At 40.1% G+C, this 21,149-nt stretch overlaps 1 protein-coding gene across 3 annotated transcripts in view; it reads right to left on the reverse strand.

Annotated features, from left to right (window-relative positions):
• cntn5 (contactin 5) overlaps window positions 1-21,149 on the reverse strand; it is a 151,610-nt gene that overhangs the window by 11,375 nt on the left and 119,086 nt on the right. For all 3 annotated transcript variants that reach the window (XM_088427826.1, XM_088427825.1, XM_088427827.1), the window contains 7 exons: window positions 18,194-18,338; window positions 12,406-12,533; window positions 11,282-11,469; window positions 9,701-9,821; window positions 5,429-5,587; window positions 3,872-4,021; window positions 3,700-3,770 (listed from right to left, as the gene is read on the reverse strand). In XM_088427826.1, coding sequence (XP_088283952.1) covers window positions 3,700-3,770; window positions 3,872-4,021; window positions 5,429-5,587; window positions 9,701-9,821; window positions 11,282-11,469; window positions 12,406-12,533; window positions 18,194-18,338 — 962 coding nt within the window. The remainder of the gene's footprint in view (window positions 1-3,699; window positions 3,771-3,871; window positions 4,022-5,428; window positions 5,588-9,700; window positions 9,822-11,281; window positions 11,470-12,405; window positions 12,534-18,193; window positions 18,339-21,149) is intronic.

Here is a 21,149-nt window from a genome sequence, read left to right on the forward strand (position 1 = left end):
TGAATTTTTTTATAATTTATAATTTTTATTTTTGTCATTGGTGAGGGTTTAGAGTTGGAACAATTTGAATCCCCCCCCCCCCCCCCCAAAAAAAAAAAAAAGAAATTAAGGCAGAATTTTTAAAAACTTAACTTACATTTAATTAAATAATTTCAAGTGCAAATAAAACATTATTTTTGGTTCTGATACTTACAATATAATAAAAGACAAGAATAGTATATCATTATTGTATTTTAAAATTAGAATATATATATATATATATATATATATATATATATATATATATATATATATATATATATATATATATAAAAAATTGAAAAATCAACAAATCTTATCTTTATCTAAAAATTAATAGAAATAAAATTTATGAAAAATATAATAATATTACAAATGAATATTAATAAAGTATTACTATTCGATAAGTATTTAATATTAGTATATATTATATTTATTAGTATATTATAATAGAAAATAATAATTATAATTAGTTGATACCATTACTATGGTGTTTCTTTAAATGCTATTTATACCCTAAAAAAAAAAAAAAAAAAATCCTACAAAATTTGGTTGTGACCATCCAAGTGTCTTTATTACAATGTGCGTTTTGCGCGATGGCTCAACATCCCCCGGGCCCGACGAGATAATCCTCTTTATCTCGGACGGGAGCGTCTTATTACAGTAATCGCTTCTACCTCTGCTCTAGCAGAAAACAATGGCAATTTGGCCGGCCGATCTGCTCCCGGGGCGCGCTTCCAAAAAGAAAAAAAAACAAAAAACGCTGCATCAAATCCAGCGGTGACCCCCCCCCCCCAAAAAAAAAAAAAAAAAAAACGCAGACGTAAAACAATGAATTTTGCCATTGACATTCACGGAAAGTGACGCGCGGATAAAGTCACAGCTTCTCCGTTGGCCCCGACGTATATGGAGTACGCGTCTATACTAATACTATTGTTTTTATTCCGAGCTAATTTGTTATTGATTTTGCCTCGCGGGGGCCGAGCCGCTCCGGCCGGATCGGTAAATCAGCAAAGAAGAAAGAAATAAGGTGACGCACGCCTGATAAAGTGTTGGTTTAGAATAAAAATGCCGCTTTGCATTCTGGGCAAATCGATGTCATCGAAAATTTCTTGCTGTTGATTACTGTGTGCTTAATGCGATTTTGTTACCGAGGTGCTTTTTTTGCTAGTGTGCTACTGCTGAACCTCTAGTATGCATTTAAAAATCTTCTTTAATATTTGCCTCAATCATTTAATAGTCAGTTAAAAGTAGCATTTTTATTTTCATTGATTCGTCTCATTGGATACCTAGTTGACTGCTTCTAACATTTTTTGGAACGCAAAGTTTTTTCGTCCCCTCTTTACGGCATTTTCCCCGCTTTACAGCGTCAACAACTCTGTCATGACCTGTGGGGTTGGCTGTGTTTCTGTTGTTTTGTCTCCCTCGTCAGGCGTTTTTAAGTCATTGTTTTATTTTCTGTTCGCGTCAAACTTTTTGGGCGTCATCTATCCGCGCATTCTGGCAGATTCCGCATCTTAGTGCGTATTTCAAACTTAAGTTGGTTGATAGGTATCATTGGATACCGAGTTGAGTGATTCAATATAAGTAAAATACGTGAAAATAGATCCACGGATATTTAACAATTGAATATTTAAGGTGCTTTTACGTTGTAAAAAGTACTTTAATATTTCCCTTATTAATTTAATGGTTAGTTCAAAGTAGTTTTTTTTTTTCATTAATCTATCTCATTGAATACCCAGTTGACTGTTCAATCTAAGTAAAATATGTTAAATTATATATGAATATAGTATTTCCCGGATAAATAAATGACATTAAATTATGTAACAAAAATTATTTGACATAAGGTAAATTAATTTATACTTGTGTTCCTATATCGACACCGTTATCAGGATGACTGCTGATGCGGCGTTAAAATGGTGGTATCTGCGAGTACTAACATATCCCTTGCGAAAGCCATTTTTCCCATACTATTATGGAACTTGAACACAGCATCTTGATCAAGATATCCTATAGGCCCGGAGCAGACGCTCTAGACCAACGTATCGACACGGTATTGGCCGATACTACACAATCTGGTATCGGGATCAGTATCATGTCCAAATGTTGGGAGTCTTCCCATCGCTTCTTAAAAAACGCCAAATAAAAAGCAAACAAAAAGTGATGGGGGGGGGGTCAGGTATGTGTACTGTTCAACTCTGCTTTGCTTCACGACCCGTGAATAATTCATGAATTTTAATGTAAGAATTCTGTCGTAGCGCCTGACGGCCCCGATCCCAATGTGGAGACTTGGCGTTCCGCTGGGTCTCATTCCGTTTTCATTTGAATCCATTTTTAGGCGAAACATCCCCAGACTCTTGTCAAGGTTTCATCCCGCACTGAAACTTTCCTGCGAGTTTTAATTAGAGACCACTTTCGAGGACGGCAAGACGGACGCCGACGTCGCTAATCGACTCGACGGCGGCGGACGCAACCGAGTGTAAACGCTTGTGATTATTTTTGCAAAATGTTCAAAATCGCTCAAGCGTTTCCTTGCAGGCTTTGGAGGCAGCCACATCCATCAAACGCCCCCCCCCAATCCCATTTCGCCCTCCCATCGCGTGACAGCTATTCCCAGGTAAGACAAAGTGACAAATGCTAATGAAGGTGTAGCCGTTAAATCACATTTATGTAACGCTCACATTCAAGCCGATAAGTGGGATGGACCAAAAACTGCACAGCTGATTGGCTGCCTCCATTTTTTTTTTTTAACCCTTCTTCAATAAGTATCTGTACTTTTACTTAACTCATTGACTGCCATTGACGTCAAACACCTAGTTCAACGCTTGAGTTTTGTCCAATCCTTTGGCCTTTACATAAAAGCCATTTCACATCAAATGCAAAGCATTGAAAAAAAAAAAAAACACCAGGGAGCTGAAATTTCACCCAGATGGTGACAACATGTATTCAAGGGTTGGTATGACCACTTAGTGTACATATATATATGTGTATATACATTTACAAATATATATAATGCGTATATATACATAGACTGTATATTTATGAATGTATGTGTGTTTACACATGTCAAAACATATACAGTATGTTTTTGTTCTCTCTCTCTCTCTATATATATATATATATATATATATATATATATATATATATATATATATATATATATATATATATATATATATATATATATATATATAAAATCTACTCATGCCGCCAGGAGACAATCACGTGTCTTGTGGGAGTGCCCAATAAGCATATATATATATATATATATATATATATATATATATATATATATATATATATATATATATATATATATATATATATGTATATATATGCATATTGGGCACCCCCACAAGACACGTGACATGTTCATGTTTGTATAAATAAATAAATGTTCCCATTACATTCCAACAGGCATCAGTTACTGTATATGCGGATAGCCAGAAGCTGGGGTTGACTGTATGTCAAAATCAACAGGGATGACTCCTGGAAAGATATTCCCTGTATATTTGAAACACCGCTTGAAAAATGCAAGCAGTCGGGTGGCAAAAGGTGGACTAAAATGAAACGTTTCTTTCAAGCTGTCAGTCTGAAAGCTCCAGTGGTCACCATGACATTCGAGTTTTTTTTCCCCTCTCCTTTAAAAAAAAAAAAAAATCAAGCTGGCACACCGCTTACCTCCCAAGAGATGACCAGTTCGTGCCTGCGGCCATTCCCGCCACTCACATTCGCCGGCGCCACTGAGGGCACTGAAGACCATAAAAGGAAAGTTTTCACATTACGCTCCTCCAAGGCACAGTCCAAAAAAAAAATATTCATTATTCTACATGCAGCGGCGGCTCAAAGGTACCCGCTTCTTTAGTTCGAACTCCTCGCGAAGGAGCGCTGGGATCTCCCGTCCCGATGGCGTTGCTGGCGACCACTCGGAATTCGTACTCCACCCAGGGGTTGAGTTCTACGGCCACGGCCGACTCCAGGTCCCCGCTGACGGGCTCCGGGTCTGCAACGGGGCGAGGATTTCAAATGACTCGTTATTCTCCGAAACTCTTCAGCCGATTGAACCCTTGTGCGGTATTGTGTCCATTTTTTGGCACAAATTCTTCATTCTGGCGGTTTTTTAGCCAAGGGATGTCACACATCTGCTAGTGTGATGACTAAGAGGTTAAATTTTGACATGGTGTCACCGTCTGGGTGAAATTTCAGCTTCCTAGTGTCTTTCAGTGCTTTGATGGAAAGATCAAAGGATCGGACAAAATATCGGACAAGGGTTAAACTAGATTTTTGATGTCTTTTGCCGTCAATGGCAATGAATGTTTTAAGTCAAAGTCCATATACTTATTGTATGTATGCTTTGCTTTTGCGCTGTGTAGTGTAATTGCACATTTGCAGCACCAGGCGGTGCTGTGGCGTTCTCATTGTCAAAGTTTGCAATTATTAGAAACCGTTGAAATTGCTGTCATCATTTTTTTCCAGTCACATTAATGATTAATGCGATTTAGAAAAAAAATCAGCACCTTTTATACCTATTTTTCCAGGTTAAAATTTTTAAGGTATTAAGATTTATTTACATGTATTAATTTTCTTTTCCAACCCCCCCCAAAAAAAAAAAAAAAAATATATATATATATATATAAAATATATATATATATATATATATATATATATATATATATATATATATATATATATATATATATATATATATATATCATTCAGAAACATTCATTGAGAAACACTACCTTAAGCACTTTCCATGTAAATCAAATTTACGTTATAAACGGAGGTTAAAAATCGCAGCAATCCTTGAATAAGTCAAGTACGGTTCCCTGAAAAATCTGAAGAACAAAACCAAAATATTTATACTTCATAACTTCCTGCTATTGTGTACAACAAACGGCATAGTCATTGTTTCATATTTAATCCAGTGTCGTGAGCCAGGAAAACAAGACAAAAGAGAGCATGAAATATTTAGCTTTGCATATTTTCCGCCGCCGGGTGGTCGCAACCCGCTTTGTGCCGTTTGTCCGAAAACGACTTCCGAAGCACGAATCGATCCGTCGTCGCCGACGTTTTACACGCGGCTGATCTTTTATAATCCCAAGGGAGGAGACATGCGCCGCGCTAATCCTCCGGGACGCTACATGCTAACGAACGTGTCATACGGCGGAAGCCTTCGTTATTATCGCACCAAAGTCGACATCCGGCTTAGGTGTCTTCCAAGAAAGCTCATTTGCACAAATTCTAATGCTATAATTCTAATAGATGCCTTTGGAGAAAAAATGCACAATCATGCAATCAAAGATTCGCGGCGGATCCAAAACACGACGTATTATACAAACGTACGAACTCGTTAAATTGACTTCTGATTGGTTGGTTTGGGAGTTTGAAGTTGCACGGCGGGCATTACCTGTTTTGACCGTTTGCCATCCTAATGAAAACGGGCTGCGGGCCTGGAGGTGGTAGGTACTGATTGGACTGTGGTTGTCCAGGCCGCGTCTCCAGGACAGGGTGGCGCTGGTCTCGGTGATCTCCTCCACGATCACCACACCGGGCGGTCCGGGAGGGCCTAAAAAGGTTGAGGAAGAGAAGGGAAAACAATCAAATGAGACCAAGTGCGCTCGGGTACACGGAAGTGATACCGGGTCAGTACGAAATATGAAGTGGCGAGAGATTCGTCACGCGGGATTTAGAATTGCGCCGAGTGCATACAGGCAAGCGGGATCGATAGCAAAACCACAGGAGCGTTAGAATGAAACCACAATATCCATTGAGGGCCACCCAGAGTAGCAGGCGCTCGCTAAAGGTAAAACTACTTGAGTCTCACCAAGAAGCTTGCATGGTAGTTACAGGGAGCGCATACAGGCACCTGACAGGCAAGATGGAGGGAGACAGATTATCTTTCGTGTGCAGTACGGAACACCAAGTGTTAGCTTCAAATAGAATCTCTTTATCATCTTCAACATGGACAGACAACATAGGGAGCGCATACGTACATGTGAAAGTGAGGCTAGTTGGAGTAAGACAAACGATCTTTGAGAGGATGCACCATGTGTTAGAAGTAGAAGTAGTTTCTCTCTTTCATCTCCAGCATGGCCAGACATTATAGGAAGCGCATACAGGTTGGTAAAAATGAGGAAAGTTGGAGGGAGACAGACTATCGTCGAAGGGCTCTACAGATCACTAAGTATTCGCTAGAAGAATATTCTCTTGTCTATTGTCTTCACCATGTCCAGACACTGTAGGGAGCGCATACAGGTACATTAATGTGAAGCTTGCTGGAGTAAGACAAACTATCTTTACAGGGCTGCACCAAGTGTTAGCTAAAAGTAGAATCTCTTTATTATTTCCTTCATGGGCAGGCAGTATAGGGAGCACATACAGACAGGTAAAAGTGAAGCTAGATGAAGGGACCCAGACTGTCTTTGAAGGGCTCCACAGATCACCAACTATTAGCTCGAAGTCAAGTCTCTTGTCTATCATCTTCAGCAAGGCCCCACACTGTAGGGAGGGCATACAGGTAAGCTAAAGTGAGGCTAGCTGGAGTAAGACAAACTATCTTTGCAGAACTGCACCATGTGTTAGCTAGAAGTAGAATCTGATTATCATTTCCAGCATGGCCAGGAAGTATAGGGAGTGCATACAGGCAGGTAAAACTGAAGCTACTTGAAGGGAGACAGACTATATCTGAAGTGCTCCACTGATCACCAAGCATGAACGAGACGTAGATTCTCTTTATCATCTTGAGCGTGGCTAGACACTGTAGGGAGCGCATACAGGTACGTCAAAATGAGCTATTTGGAGTTTGACGAACTATATTTGGGGGGCTGCACCATGAGTTAGCTAGAAGTAGAATCTGATTATCATTTCCAGCAAGGTCAGGAAGTATAGGGAGTGCATACAGGCAGGTAAAACTGAAGCTACTTGAAGGGAGACAGACTATATCTGAAGTGCTCCACTGATCACCAAGCATGAACGAGACGTACATTCTCTTTATCATCTTGAGCTTGGCTAGACACTGTAGGGAGCGCATACAGGTACGTCAAAGTGAGGCTATTTGGAGTTTGACGGGAGCTGCACCGTATGTTAACAAGATGTAGAATCTCTCTCATTTCCAGGTTGGTCAGGCAATATAGGGAGCGCATACAGAAAGCCAAGCTAACTAACAGCAGTCATAGCCAGGAAAGGATCCTCACAAAGCTGCACGTGCAGTGGTATCCCTTGTCTACTTGAGAGCATACCCTGACCTTGTAGGGTGTGCATACACCAAGATAGTAGAGACAGAAGGAAACTCCACGATAGCCAGAAATATCTTCTGATGGGGGAGTGCATACAAACTGATGAGATATCAGGGAAGCTTGGTGGAGGTTGACCAGCAGGAATCCCCTCGGACTGCAACCCCTGAAATCAACCGATTACCCAGCGGTACCGAATATTATAAGGAGTGCATGCAAGTACACTAGAAGGCGGGGCCAATACGCAAGAGAAAAAGCCCGAAGAACATGAACATTTCACACAAGAAGGCCCAACACCTGCCTCCATTACGACTTGAGGCAAATCATGGAGATGGGGCTGTTATTTTGGGACTATTCAAGCAGCAAACATTCACAAACCAAATTCTGCTCCAGGGGGGATAAAAACGCAGCTGTTAGATATGAGAACAATGTCGTCATGAAGGCCATTAGACAAACTAATTAGCACGAGTCGCCGCCGTGATCTTGTCATCTCCAACAACCCAAACAAACAAAGCTGACAAAATTGCAAACGCAATCACAGCGCTGATCTGAGGGAGAAATACTCAAAAAGATTGCCCTTTTTTTTTAATTTGGTTCGAGATTTTAGGTGTCGGGACTCGCCGTGTTCCAATAAAAGCGAACATATGTTTACCTCCATCTTGTTTAGCGAAAGGCATGGCGGCGGCGAAACGCGGCGGGACTCGGGGGAATGGCGTGGGCGGGCTGAACAGCTGGCGTTCTTTCCAATCAAAGCCAATGTGCTGTGTCCCCAGCAAGGTGTCCCGTTAGAAGGTTAGCGTAAAAGTCACTCGTTGACAAATGGAAATAAGGACGCGCTTTGAAAATTCATCGCTCAGCTTCGCTCAGTTTCGTAATGTCAATTTTTTTGCTGCTTTATACATGGAAATAACCTAGTCTGTTCCAAGCGCCAAAAATGCTTATTAATCCTTTAAACCTTGTGGGGTTATGTTACAAATTGTGGACATTTTTTTACGATATCATTAAAGAATCAATGGGGGAAAAACACTGGGGAGCTGAAATTTCCAGCAGATGATTAAAACATGTAAAATTTCGAAATGCAACGATTCTGATATTTCTATGTGATTGCAGCTGGACATGAGAGATTTGTGGACACAAATTATGATTGTCCAAATTTTGGACAGTATAAAGCCATTATAAGTACAATTTTAAAATGCTTTTTAATAGGATTTATGACATTGATTTGCCTGCAACATTCTGTTAAGCAGTGGTCAAACTATGTAAAACGGAAAATTCTTTGTTGACTTGAGTTTCACCTCACGACAGTAGATGGCGCTAGAGACCCGTTAGTCTTAAAGACTACTGTACAAAGACAGGCCATCCAATTTTTCAATTTTTTGTAACAAGAGACAATATATTTCCCAACAGGCATTTCGTAAACTGAATTTTTCGTAACTACAGACGTTCGTGACGAGAGGTACCGCTTATGTCTCATTTTTGTACACCAACGATTCCCGCCTTTCAGATCCTGAATTTTCTTTCGAAACGAGAGACGGCATTTTTCCGGCGAGGCATTTGGTAACCTGGATTTTTCGTAACCGGATACGGTCCTAAGTAGAGGTCAAATTTCCCGCTCAAAACAAAACAGTTTCTCGCCAGAAGTTTGAGGAAGTCCCCGCTCTCTGCGGCGTCAACAATACGGAGGATATCAAATTAAGAGCGGGTCCAGTCATCCAGCTAAAGCAAAGCCAATTTACTTGGCGCTGGATGACAGGTCCTGTCAGCTCCGCTTAAGACCGAGTGCGTGCACGCGGGGGCAGCCAGCCACTCGCGCTACAATATTCATGGACACGCTTCAATTAAAAATAAACCGCAGACTTGCATAGAGGAGCTGAGGTGATCTCATGACGAGATGTTAGCGGAGGTTCCACATTATCGCGTTGATACAAAAGACGATGAGGGGCGCGGTGAAAGGAAAAGTGATGGCGCAATTATAATATATGTATATATGTATTTATATATATGTATATATGTATTTATATGTATGTATATATATGTATGTATGTATATATATGTATATATATATATATATATATATATATATATATATATATATATATATATATAAATACATATATATATACATATACATATATATATATATATATATAAATACATATATATATACATATACATATATATATATATATATATATATATATTGTGTATAATTGCGTATTATTATTATTGTATTATTACCAATCATAGCCGATATATTTCACACAGAAATTTGGAATATAAAAGGTTGAGCTTAATTTTATTTATTTAAAAACAAATAAATCATGAAAACTTTTGTATGTATATATATATATATATATATATATATATATATATATATATATATATATATTATAATATTATAATAGACTTGAACTGCGGCAGCAAAAGTTTTGGTGATGTCGGCTCACCCCGCACAAGAAGTTGCGCCTCGGCGCCGACGGTGTCGGCGCTGGTCTGGGCCCTGCAGCCGTACTTCCCAGCATGCTTCAGCAAAATGCTCCTAATCATCAAATCCACCGTGGACGACTGCTGCAAAGACATACAAGTCAGACATGAGAAGGATCCGGGATGCGCTTGAAAGGGAAGCGTGCAATTCTTTCACATCTTGGAGCTCAAACGGCTGCAAAAAAAAAAAAAAAATTCCTGTTAAATTCAGGCGCTCGTTCCTGGGCTTTGGCTTTTTTTGATTTTTTTTTTTTTTTTGCTGTGGGATATGAGAAGCGCCGTAGGCTGCAAAGCCAGGCGGGCGCCTCGCACGGCTCCTTAGCATGGCTGGCGATTAAAATTGCAAAGCGCGCCTCCGCCGCCAACGGGGAGCTGCCGCCGCTCAATGTCGCGGAGTGGTGAGACGAGCTCTTGTCACGACTGATGCGACTTCAAAACAAGACGATCGCACTTGCCGCTTGCCACCAGAGGTGGCAGCAAATTCCATGCCGGTAATTTTCAAGTTGTAAGCGAGAAAAGAATAAAAAAAAAAAAAAAAAAAAATTGAAAATTGAGGTTGTAGAATATGAGATTTTGGGGGTGCTGAAGATTAATTTCACTCGTTTGTGCACTACAATGCATCGAAAAGAAACATTTTGAGGAAATCTGTGACTGATAAAGGTCATTGCAGTTGACAGCAAAAAGGAGAAAATTAAGTCGCATTCTTCATTTGTTTTTCAGTTTGTTTTTTTTAATTCATTCAGTTTTTAACATTGATTTTTTTTATTTTAGAATATATATTTTTTATTTTTATTTCATATTCATTTTAATTTAAATTAAATGTTTGTTTTATTTTTATAATATATTTTACTCATTTTTTTCATACTGTGATTACTTATTTATATTTTTATTTTTTTATTATGTTATTTTTATTTTTATTTTTTATAATTAGATTTTTTCAATAATATATTTAAACAAACAAAATAATAATATATTTAAACAAACAAAAAAGTTGCCAAATGAGGTTTGAAAAAGGTGCGTGAGATTTTAACAAGGTTTCCATCGGTAAATCTAATTTCATGCTTTCTAATGCTGACAGTAAGAGTGCGTTTATCTTTTCAAATTAAGAGCTAATTAATTGGAACATGAAGAACTTTGTTGCGTTTCATTTAAAATACGATAAATAGTTAAAACAGTTATAAATGACAAACAATTCAAGTAACAAATAACTAATGAAGAAATTAATCATTTAAAAAAAAAGTTAGTGTTGCACGTAAACATTGAAAAATGAGTGGAAAAAATAATTACTGAAAATAACAGTTTAACATTCAAAATGGAAATGTTAAAAGGCATATGAATAAGAAATTAAATTGATGCACGATTGCATTTGAAATGAATTATTACTCATTCCAATTTTAAATATTAGGAAATCCAACTTTAAAAATGAAAAAAAGTAAAAAAAAAACACGACACAAACAAAACACTAAAAAAACATGATTAAAAATGTATGAATATAAATGCATGTGTGTTATAAACGAAGTAAAAAAGGGGGATTTCCCGCTTACTTTGGCTCGGACGGTCTGGATGTACTCAAAATGTCCGCCGGCCTGCCGGAAGCCGATGGGCTCGTGGTCGAAGGTCCACTGGAAGGAGACGTCCAGCGAGGTGTCGTGCGTGGCCTTGCAGCTGAGCACCACGCTCTCGCCCACCGTCACCTCCACGCGGCTCGGGCTCAGCTCCACGCGCATGGCCTCTGCGAGCGCAAAGCTGCTGCGCTGTCACCTCGGACGGCGACCGTGTGGTCGCTTTGGCGCCGCGCTCCGCTTTGGCGCCGGGACGCTCCCGAGAGGGCCAAACGCTACGCCGCTTGGCTTCTTTTAAAATAAATCAATAAATACTCATTCGCTGCCATGGACGATTTTGACCCTTCCGGTTATGTTTGGAAAGAAGCACAATCGCGTCCCTGGGTCATTTTGACCCGAGGCTAATTCAGTCATCAAAACATGTCCGAAACGTGTCATCCAAATCCAACGTGTTAATTTAATAAGTGCGCGAAGCTCATTTTTCAGGAACAGAAATGATGTCACTGGGTCAATATGACCCGGGGGACTGTTTAATCATCTGAAGATGTCAAAAACTTGTTTGGAATCTCACTCACAAAGTATTGAAACAAGGCTTGACTTATTTCGTGCTTATTTCTTTGCAAGAGTAATAACATCCTGGGTCAATTTGACCCGGGGTCATGTTGAATTAACCAAAGGTTTCTCTGGATCACTATGACCCGTAGGCGTGTTTAATTATCCAAAAAACTATTTTTTCTTTTGGAAAGTCAAAATATTGAGGCAATACTTCTCCACTTTATTCTTTATTTCTCTGCAATAGTACTAACATCCTGGGTCATTTTGACCCCGGTTTAATAAGTTTAATAAAACCATCCAAAAACATCATAATAAAAATACATTTGTCAAAATGTGTTCGAATGCTCTGTCAAGCAAAAATGGAAAAACTCCATTCAACATGTTCTCAATCTTTCAGTTGGGTCAGCTTGACCCATATCATAAAATGGATCTGTAACGCCGATAGCCGTCAATGGCAGTGAATGAGTTCAAAGTGGAATTTTCCAATTTCGGCACTGCCGCGCTTTGCCCCAAAAGTAAGAGACTATGACAGCTCCTGGGGAATCGCTTACCTTTCACCCACAACGTAGCCGTCATCTCAGCCCAGCCCAGTTGATTCTCCGCCCGGCACACGTAGTCGCCTTCGTCAGCGCGGCTGGCGTTGACGATCCTCAGGGTGTTGTTCCTCAACAGCATCAATCTGCCGCAGAGAAAAAAAAGTATCGGTGGCTGGTATTGACCGTCTCATTGAGTACTCGATACCTTCACATAAGGCCACATTTAAAGATTGGAAACGGCATCATGCTTTCATTTGGAAATGCTTACAAATGGAATTTATTTGATGGCAAAGTTAAATTAGGGACCGTTGGCGACCAGGGGTTAAAGTTAAAGACAACTGAACCGTGTTGAACAACTGTAAAGTTGTGAAACAGGACACTGGTTTCGTGATACTACTTTATTACTTTACGAACGTCATCTCCAATGACGCCACGAGATCCTTTCAGTGCGGATCAATGAGCAATTTCAATATGTTAATGAGGCTGACCCGCAGGTAACGCAATCGCATCTCCGGAGGATTTCAAGCGCAGATGTTCCTCCCGATAGAGACGAATGACGCTAATGACATTTCAGTCAGGGCGTTAAAAAAAAAAAAAAGTAGAGAAATGATAAACGACACTTTGACTTCAACCGCTTTTTGCTTTTGAGGTCGAGAACAAAAGCGGCGCATCCGTCGCCTGACTATCAATTTAGTTCTTTTTAAAGAACACAATAGCTTTATTTCGCAGCATTTTTTTTTATAATTCAAATAAATGTACGCAAGAGCGTTACACTCATGTATCCACCTGACAGGAACTGTCAAAAGCGAGTCTTGCATTTCTTCTGCGCGTCCTCTGGGGAGACGCCGAGTGTAATCGACGGGAAAACAAACAGGTGAACATGCTGCGACTCGTAAGTAGCTGCTGAAGGACGCGGCTAACGCAATTCTCGCCGGAGAATGGAGACACCAGAAATAGAGGACGACAGTCATATCATTTGTCTCCGTTCCAGCTGAAGAAGGAGTTCGCGCTTAAAAAAAAAAAATTGAGCTAACAATCAGATGATTGTGTTGTCAACTCATTTCACAACAAGCTAGCCGCTGGCTACTTCGTAAATAAAACAAAAAACAAAGAGCTATCACGCAATAAAACAAAGAGAATTACAGTACATGTTGCGTATTGTAACAAAATTTTGTTTCAGCTAAATCCTAACAAACGCAAAACACGACACGCTAACAATTAGCAATTATTATTAACAATTATTTTCTTTGTTATGTTTATCGCCTCTTTTCGATTTAAAAACTCATGTATTTCCCAAATGATCATTTAGTTTTATGATACCATATCAATTCGAAATACATTAATCATGGTACCATTGTAGCAGCCGGGCTAACGCTGACTTGTTTACAGTGCTAATGCTAGCTGAGTGCATTTAAACAAAATTCTGTTTTAGCTAAACCCTAACAAACACAAAACACGACACTCTAACAATTAGCAATTATTATTAACAATTATTTTCTTTGTTATGTTTATCGCCTCTTTTCAATTTAAAATCTTATGTATTTCCCAAATAATCATTTAGTTTTATGATACCAACCAATTTGAGATAGTGTCGCAGCTAAGCTAATGCTGACTTGTTTACAGTGCTAATGCTAGCTGAGAGTAACGAAGATTTATTTTTAAGCTGAGATTTATTTGTGACCTTTAGACGTGATTGTCAATGTGTTAATTAAGCTAACTAGCGCCAGAAAGCAAAGTGGCTAATGTATAAATATGCATATTGACTATATGACTTGATTTGAATTGTTCATTTTTAGAACACTGGACGTGTGTGATTTTTCTCCTACCTGTGATGCTTCGTGTAGGCACAAGAGAACCCCCCCCCCCTTGTCATCTATTTCAAGCTCGTGAGGCGTGGATGCCATTCAAATTAATTAATGTTGTTTGGCATTTAAATCTACGCGACGCCCACCTTCATCATGCGCCAAGCTGATTGAAATTGGCAAAGAGGAAGTCGGGAAGGCGTGACCGAATCTTGACAAGCGCAATCCGCCAAGCAATCTGCGGCCAGGAGACGTTTTTCAAATGAGGGCATTAGGAACCCCCCCTCCCCAACACACACGCAAGGACGCTAAATCACAGAGGACGAGACGGGGACCGGCGCCTACGCGCGACATGCAAATGGGGCCCAGTATGTATATTTAAACCTTGGAATCACAATATCCAAATGACCTATTTGATGCCGATACAGGATTAACGCCATACTTCGATCAATAAAGTGAGATTTTTGTGCCGAATCATGTTTATATTCAGAGGGCCTATTGTGACTATGAAATCATTTACAGTAAACATGTAATCTGCTCATTATATTTAATTCGCGGTTTAGCCCTGCCATGAATAGTCAAATTCTAAAAGTACCGTATTTTCTGTACTATAAGGCGGATTATGCGGCGCTCCTTCAATGAACGTCTTATTTTATAGCAGTTTTCATATATAGGACGCACACCGCATTATAAGGCGCATAGAATAGAAGCTACAGTAGTGGCCGGGGTTACGTTATGAATCCACTAGATGGAGCTGCGCTAAACGCAATGTCAACAAAACAATCAGATAAATCAGTCAAATCTTTCAATCAGAAATGAAGAATTAAGATATGTGGAAAGTACTAGCTGAAGAATGGGAAAAAAATATTTCTTAACTACATTAAAAGATTGTTGACATCAATGCCAAGACCAATCAACAGTTTAAATGACTATAATTCTGATTCGATTAAATATTGAAATTGAATGTTTGAGTCAAATTGAAAACAAAAACCTTTTATTTTATTTTATAAAATGCCGCCTTCTTTTACAAAAGCCTGAGAAAAGAAATTGCTTCAAATTCGGAGAATATATCGCATATCAAAATCTCAAACTAGTGTTATAAAATTTAAATTGTAAAAAATACATTTACAACAAATGCCGAGGCAAAAAATAAAGAATTACACCCCCCCCAAATTAAAATAAAAACTTGTGGTTGGATAAGGCGCAATGTATTATAAGGCAAACTGTCAGCTTTTTAGAAAATTGAAGGTGCGCCTTATAATGCGGAAAATACGGAAATTTTCACCGAAAATGCTGTGGTAATTGCCTCAAACTGCCACAAAATGGCGTGGCGAATGACATTCATTCAAAAATATCGGCCACGAAATAGCTAAAGTATAACTCCCAGGCCATAAATTACGAAAAACAACAGCAGGACTGACGGATGCCCGTTTCACCAGCAAACGTTGAAGGACTGTCCAAAAATTGGTAAATCGTTCATGGGTGGTGGTGAAGAAGACATGGTAGAGCGTGGGTAAAGTAAGACGGACTGAAAAAAAAAATACCGTTAGTTTTGGTTCGAAAAAAACTGCGAACTGACGACGACAAAAGTGCGCCGACGAATAACGTATCAGCAAATATCTGTAAATTACTCGGCTCTGCTAATTTGTCCCCACAAAGTAGGTATAATTTGAAAATATTAACTCATGCCGTTGACAATTATGGACGAAATCCATTTTTACCGTGTTTCACATTCCCCGAATCAGACGTTAGATTTACGCAAGATTTTCATGTCTTAATAAGTTTGAATGTGTAAGTTCAGTTGTCCACCATTAAAAAAAGAAGAACAAGATTAATACTTTGTGTTTAAACAACAAAAGCCTTGAACGTTAGCGGAAATCCATGTTAATTACGCACCTTCATTAAGTCAGGACAGCTGTCAATGGCAGATAAACGCGCCGGCCTTTTGGTATTCACCCCGAAAAAAAAGAACAACGTAAACCTCGCCGCTACACAAAGACCATTGTCACAAAATCTTTGCGGCGGTCGGCGTGGGTCAACACCAGAAGACCGCCTTTGTTTTCAGATAGGAATCACCGTTATCAAACGCCGCATCAGCATTGACCTTTTTAACGGGCCGCCTATTGATTTCGTCCCGGCGGAGTGACGGAACCACGATGGATCCGTCCTCGCTCGGCAACTTCGAGGAAACTTTGAAGCTCATTGCTAGCTAGCTTGTGTGGTGTAAGTCTTAGGTAAGAATATTATTATTCTCTGTCTTTTTTTCAACATTCATTTGCGAGAATAATTTGTCATAATTGTATTTGCCATCATGGAGGCAGTGATAACTGACAACAAATCTGTAGTGTTTAGTTGGACTAGTAGCTAGCTGAAGATCATTGCTAGCTAGCTTGTGTGGTGTAAGTCTTAGGTAAGAATATTATGTCATTTTTCGACATCCCTTTGCGAGAATAACTTTTCAGAAATGTACCCAATGACCCGAGAGTGATTTGGTAAAGTGTTTAACCGCAATAACAGCTAGCCAAAAGTTTGTTGTAAGTAGAATTAAGCTAGCCTAGACATCCAACTACTCCCAGTAGATCAGGTGAGTGCCTCAAAGCTTTTTAGGAATGTCTTAGCAATCGATTCTAAGGTTTCCAACGTGTTTTGATGAGGCGCAAAATGCTAATTTTGCAAAGCGGTTATTTCGAAAACAAAAACAAACCCTGTACCTGAAAAAAAACAAAAAAAAACGTGATTTTGAGGTAAATTCCGGAAGAGTTTTCTGCTCCCAGAACACATGACTTTATCTCAGGTCAGATAAGAGCCGGGTTGCAGGTGCAACTTTTCCCGCGGCTGCCACCGAAAAATAGATTCGCGGCTTTGACGAATGCCTCCGAGACTTTATCGGGTTCACGCGAGCCCGAGTCGTTAATCATCATTTTATAGGCCCGCGCTCTCGGCAAAGCCAAAAGCCATCTTTCAGCGGCGATGCCGAGTTCAAACAACAACCCAATTCCCTCTTCTCACTTTTTTTTACAGATGAAATATTTCTATTAAAATGACCGCATCAAAGCGACTCGGACGCCTCGGCGGCGACACCCCCGAGAATTTTGATCATTAAGCCGGGCGGAATCTTGGCGCCGAAACATAAAGGTCCCGACGCTGACAGATACGCGTTTTTTTGCGACGTCGCTCACTTTGATTGACGCGGCCCGACGGATGCTCCCGGTGAACGGGCCGACGCCGCCGAATCCGATAGCGGGCTTCCGTCTCGGAAGAACTCGCAAAGATGTTTTGTTGCGCGCCGACACTTCATTTCAGTCACGCTAATAAAACCGACACGCCTCCTAAGGCCCCGGCCGCGGGGAGAACGCTTTAAAAAATAACGATGTGAAAATACGGCGAGAGGCAAACTTTTCACGACTTTATGAATATTTCAAGCCGGGGAAATAAAAATAAACTTTTACGGTTTTAAACACCCAAGTTCGGAACTCTCAGATCTTGCTATTAAAACAGTCAGTAAACAATTATAAGTCGGGATCACAAAAAAGTAGAAAAATGTTTTTTTTTAAATTACCGTATTTTCCACACTATAAGGCGCACCTAAAAGCCTTATTTTTTTTTTTTTAAAAAGCTGATGGTGCGCCTTATAATCAGGTGCGCCTTATATATGGATCAATATTGAGATTGGACTGATAAAGTAAGCTTTACCTGTTTTCTTTTGTGTGTTTACAGTTGAACAAAGTTGCTCATATTGACATTGAGTTATTATGCTACTGAGAGTTATTATTTGAGTTATTATTATTATTACTTTGAGTATTACTATATGGTGATTGAAAACGTTTGAAAATATGTCATGATTGAGGGTGCGCCTTATAAACCGGTGCGCCTTATATATGGAAAAGGTTTTAAAATATGTCATTAATTGAGGGTGCGCCTTATAATCCGGTGCGCCTTATAGTGCGGAAAATCAGGTGTATGAAATCCAGGATTATCTTTTGAGATGTGCCCCCGTCTACCTTTTACTGGGCTGTATCCTCCTGTCGGCTCGCCTCCACGTGATCCGCGGCTTGGGCGACGCCCGAGGTTTGCACTCGATGGAAGCGTCCTTGCCCAGGGTGGCGATGACTCGCACCGGATTGGGCACAAAGACGGGCGCCGACGCTGTGGGGAGGACGAAAGTTACCAATATGGAAATGAGCAGTGAACATTTTTTCTTTAAATATTTGTTACAGATGACCATTGAATTTTATATGTATACATATTGTCGTGCGTTAAGCATGTGTGAGATTTCCCACATTGTGGATGGTCAGTGAACGCCTCGCCAGTGTTAAAGTGCTCAAAGCAGTTTTTCCTCTTCCTCGCAAAGCGGTTCGAGTTTATTTTCGCATAAGTAACCCAAAATTAAGCAGCATCCGTGTTTCACCAAGTTTATGATCGTGTGTGAAAGCCAAAAGATCACGCGGTGCGCCTGGCAGTCACGCATGCACACTGACCGCCATGTTGGAGATGAGAAGTTGTTGTTTTTGATGTCGTAAGGTGAGAAAAATGTTGTAAAGAGGGGACGAAAAACGTCAAAGTCCACGTCGTAAACCGGGGGTCCACTGTATTCTGTTTTGCAATTGTAAACTCTTGATGCGTCTTAGACAAACTAACAGAAAACAAAATTTGACCCTAAAATAAAGGGTGCGTCCTAAACACAGGTGTGTTTTGTATTTGGGGCATTACGATAATTAAAGTAATTCCACTTGAAAATCAAGGATGTCAAACAAATGCGAAACAAGTATAATAATAACAAAAATCACTGTCATGTACTGTACACAAGTAAAAAAACAGGCGTACTTGTGAAATGGGGCCTCATCATCATCATCATCATCATCAGTATTACACATCAAGGCCATCTCCAGGCTGCGAGGCTTTTGTCAGCCAGCATTATTCAAATGCTGAGTGACGTTTTCCAAGTGACATTACGCACGATGACAATCCAATCCCGGCCGTAGCTCCGAGCCGGCTCCGCGCCGCCCCGGCGCCTTCCGGGCCGCGGCCGACCAAGTCTTCATAGGGGTAAGGGCGCGGCCGACTGCCGGCGGCGCCGGCCGCCGCACGCCACCGGTCGGCTTCCCGGCACGGGCTGACGTGGCTCGCCGGCTCTTATTGGCCACGTAATCGGTCCTGGGGTTTGTACGGGGGGGAGCGCAAGATCGCAAATATCATCCGTCCTCATCAGATCTTGTTAAAATCGTTCAGCTCATCTTCTGGACAGTTTCACACCATATACGGTATATATATATAATGTATAAGGTATTAATTTGACATAAAAACTAAATCGAATATCAAATTAATTAGACAATATAACTTTTTACTGCTAAAAATGCACTATCCTCTTAAGCGAGTTATGTACGCGAGTTATGTATTTTACCCCTTGCGGTATTTTGACCATTTTTTGGGTCCTTTTCTTCCACATCATTCTGGCAGTTTTTACCAAAGACTGGCATACTTTTGGTCGCGCTATGTTGAACTTTGACATGTCGCCACCATCTGGGTGAAATTTCAGCTCCCTATTGTCCCCAATGCTTTCCCTTTGATGAGAAATGCCGCGGACATTAAAAGTTAAATTGGACAAAATTCTGTACGAGGCTTAAATTGGTGCTTTGTGTGCGCGTTTATATATATATATATATATATATATATATATATATATATATATATATATATATTGAGTTGCGTACCTCGCTGAGGGAATCGACATTTTGATGGGTGAAAAAAAGAAACAAAAAGACAAAAAGGGTCTTTTGATTCGTCCAAATGCCAGAGATTCCCCTTCAAAAAAGGGCACGCCACGCTGACAGTAAATCAAAGCGGCCCTCGGGGAACGGGTGTCACCAGCTGCGTTCCGGTATAGAAGATGACAAGGAGAAAATGGCGCATCAACACTGCGCAGAGGACAGCCTGAGCCAAGCCCGGTGGACGCTGCGTGGAAGTGGCACGGGGCGAGCGTTCGGGATGGAGATTGAGTCCTTGACTTTTACGGAAAAGCGCTAAAGCCGCCTTGATGGAGTCATTCCACTCCTTCAAATCCGCTATGCTAAAAGTACTGTCCCAAAAATAATTCACAATTTTTTTTTTCTCCAAAAACTGAAGGCCAGTCGACCATCAAATGTGCATTTTTACATCGGCCGTTTTCTTACTTACCATAATTACCGTAACGGGACAGCCAGTGCTTGTTGCATCTACCAACAGCTTGTGTTAGCTGAGGTTGTCACGGCATTATTATCAATAAAAAGAAGTGAGCAAACTAAACATACGGCCGAGTCCGACCTTGTTCACACACAGGAATATTACTAAAACCGAAAAGTTACAATAGTTGAAAAGTTAAAATAGTAATAACATTAACAGATGATTTTTTTTTCTTATGGAGGGTAGCTGACACCCTTGACTAACGCTTTCCTAATTTAAGCCAATTGAGCACTGTAGTAAAAACTGTGACCATTGGAGGGCAGTGTTTCCACAGTTACAACACAGATATCACCTCCATGCAATTCAAATTAGGGAACAGAAATCAACCTTTTAAACGATACCGCCCATATTTACAGAGACATCGCACACAAAATTCCTTTTCCGAATACGCTTGGCAATAAGAGCGCTCTTTTTGAATACACACACAAAAATAAACTTGGTGGAACACGGACGCTGAGAATTTCGGGGTTTCTGATAAAAAGAACTCGAGCTGCGTCGCGAGGAAAAGGAAAAACAAGAGCGTTACACTGGCGAGGCCTTCACTGACGCTCACAATATGGGAGATCTGTCACACAACAAATATATTATATGAACACAAGAAATATGAAGAATTTAGGGCAATGTTTTACTTTGTTTTGCTATAGTTTTTGCATAGTTGATAAGAAAATACCAGAATTTGACCCCAAAAATGTGTCTTATATTTGGGGAATTACGGTAATTAGCGCAATTGAAAAAAAA

The sequence above is a fragment of the Hippichthys cyanospilos genome, chromosome 11 (assembly GCF_059441005.1).
Source record: "Hippichthys cyanospilos isolate Australia breed blue-spotted pipefish chromosome 11, RoL_Hcya_1.0, whole genome shotgun sequence".
Taxonomy (NCBI): domain Eukaryota; kingdom Metazoa; phylum Chordata; class Actinopteri; order Syngnathiformes; family Syngnathidae; genus Hippichthys; species Hippichthys cyanospilos.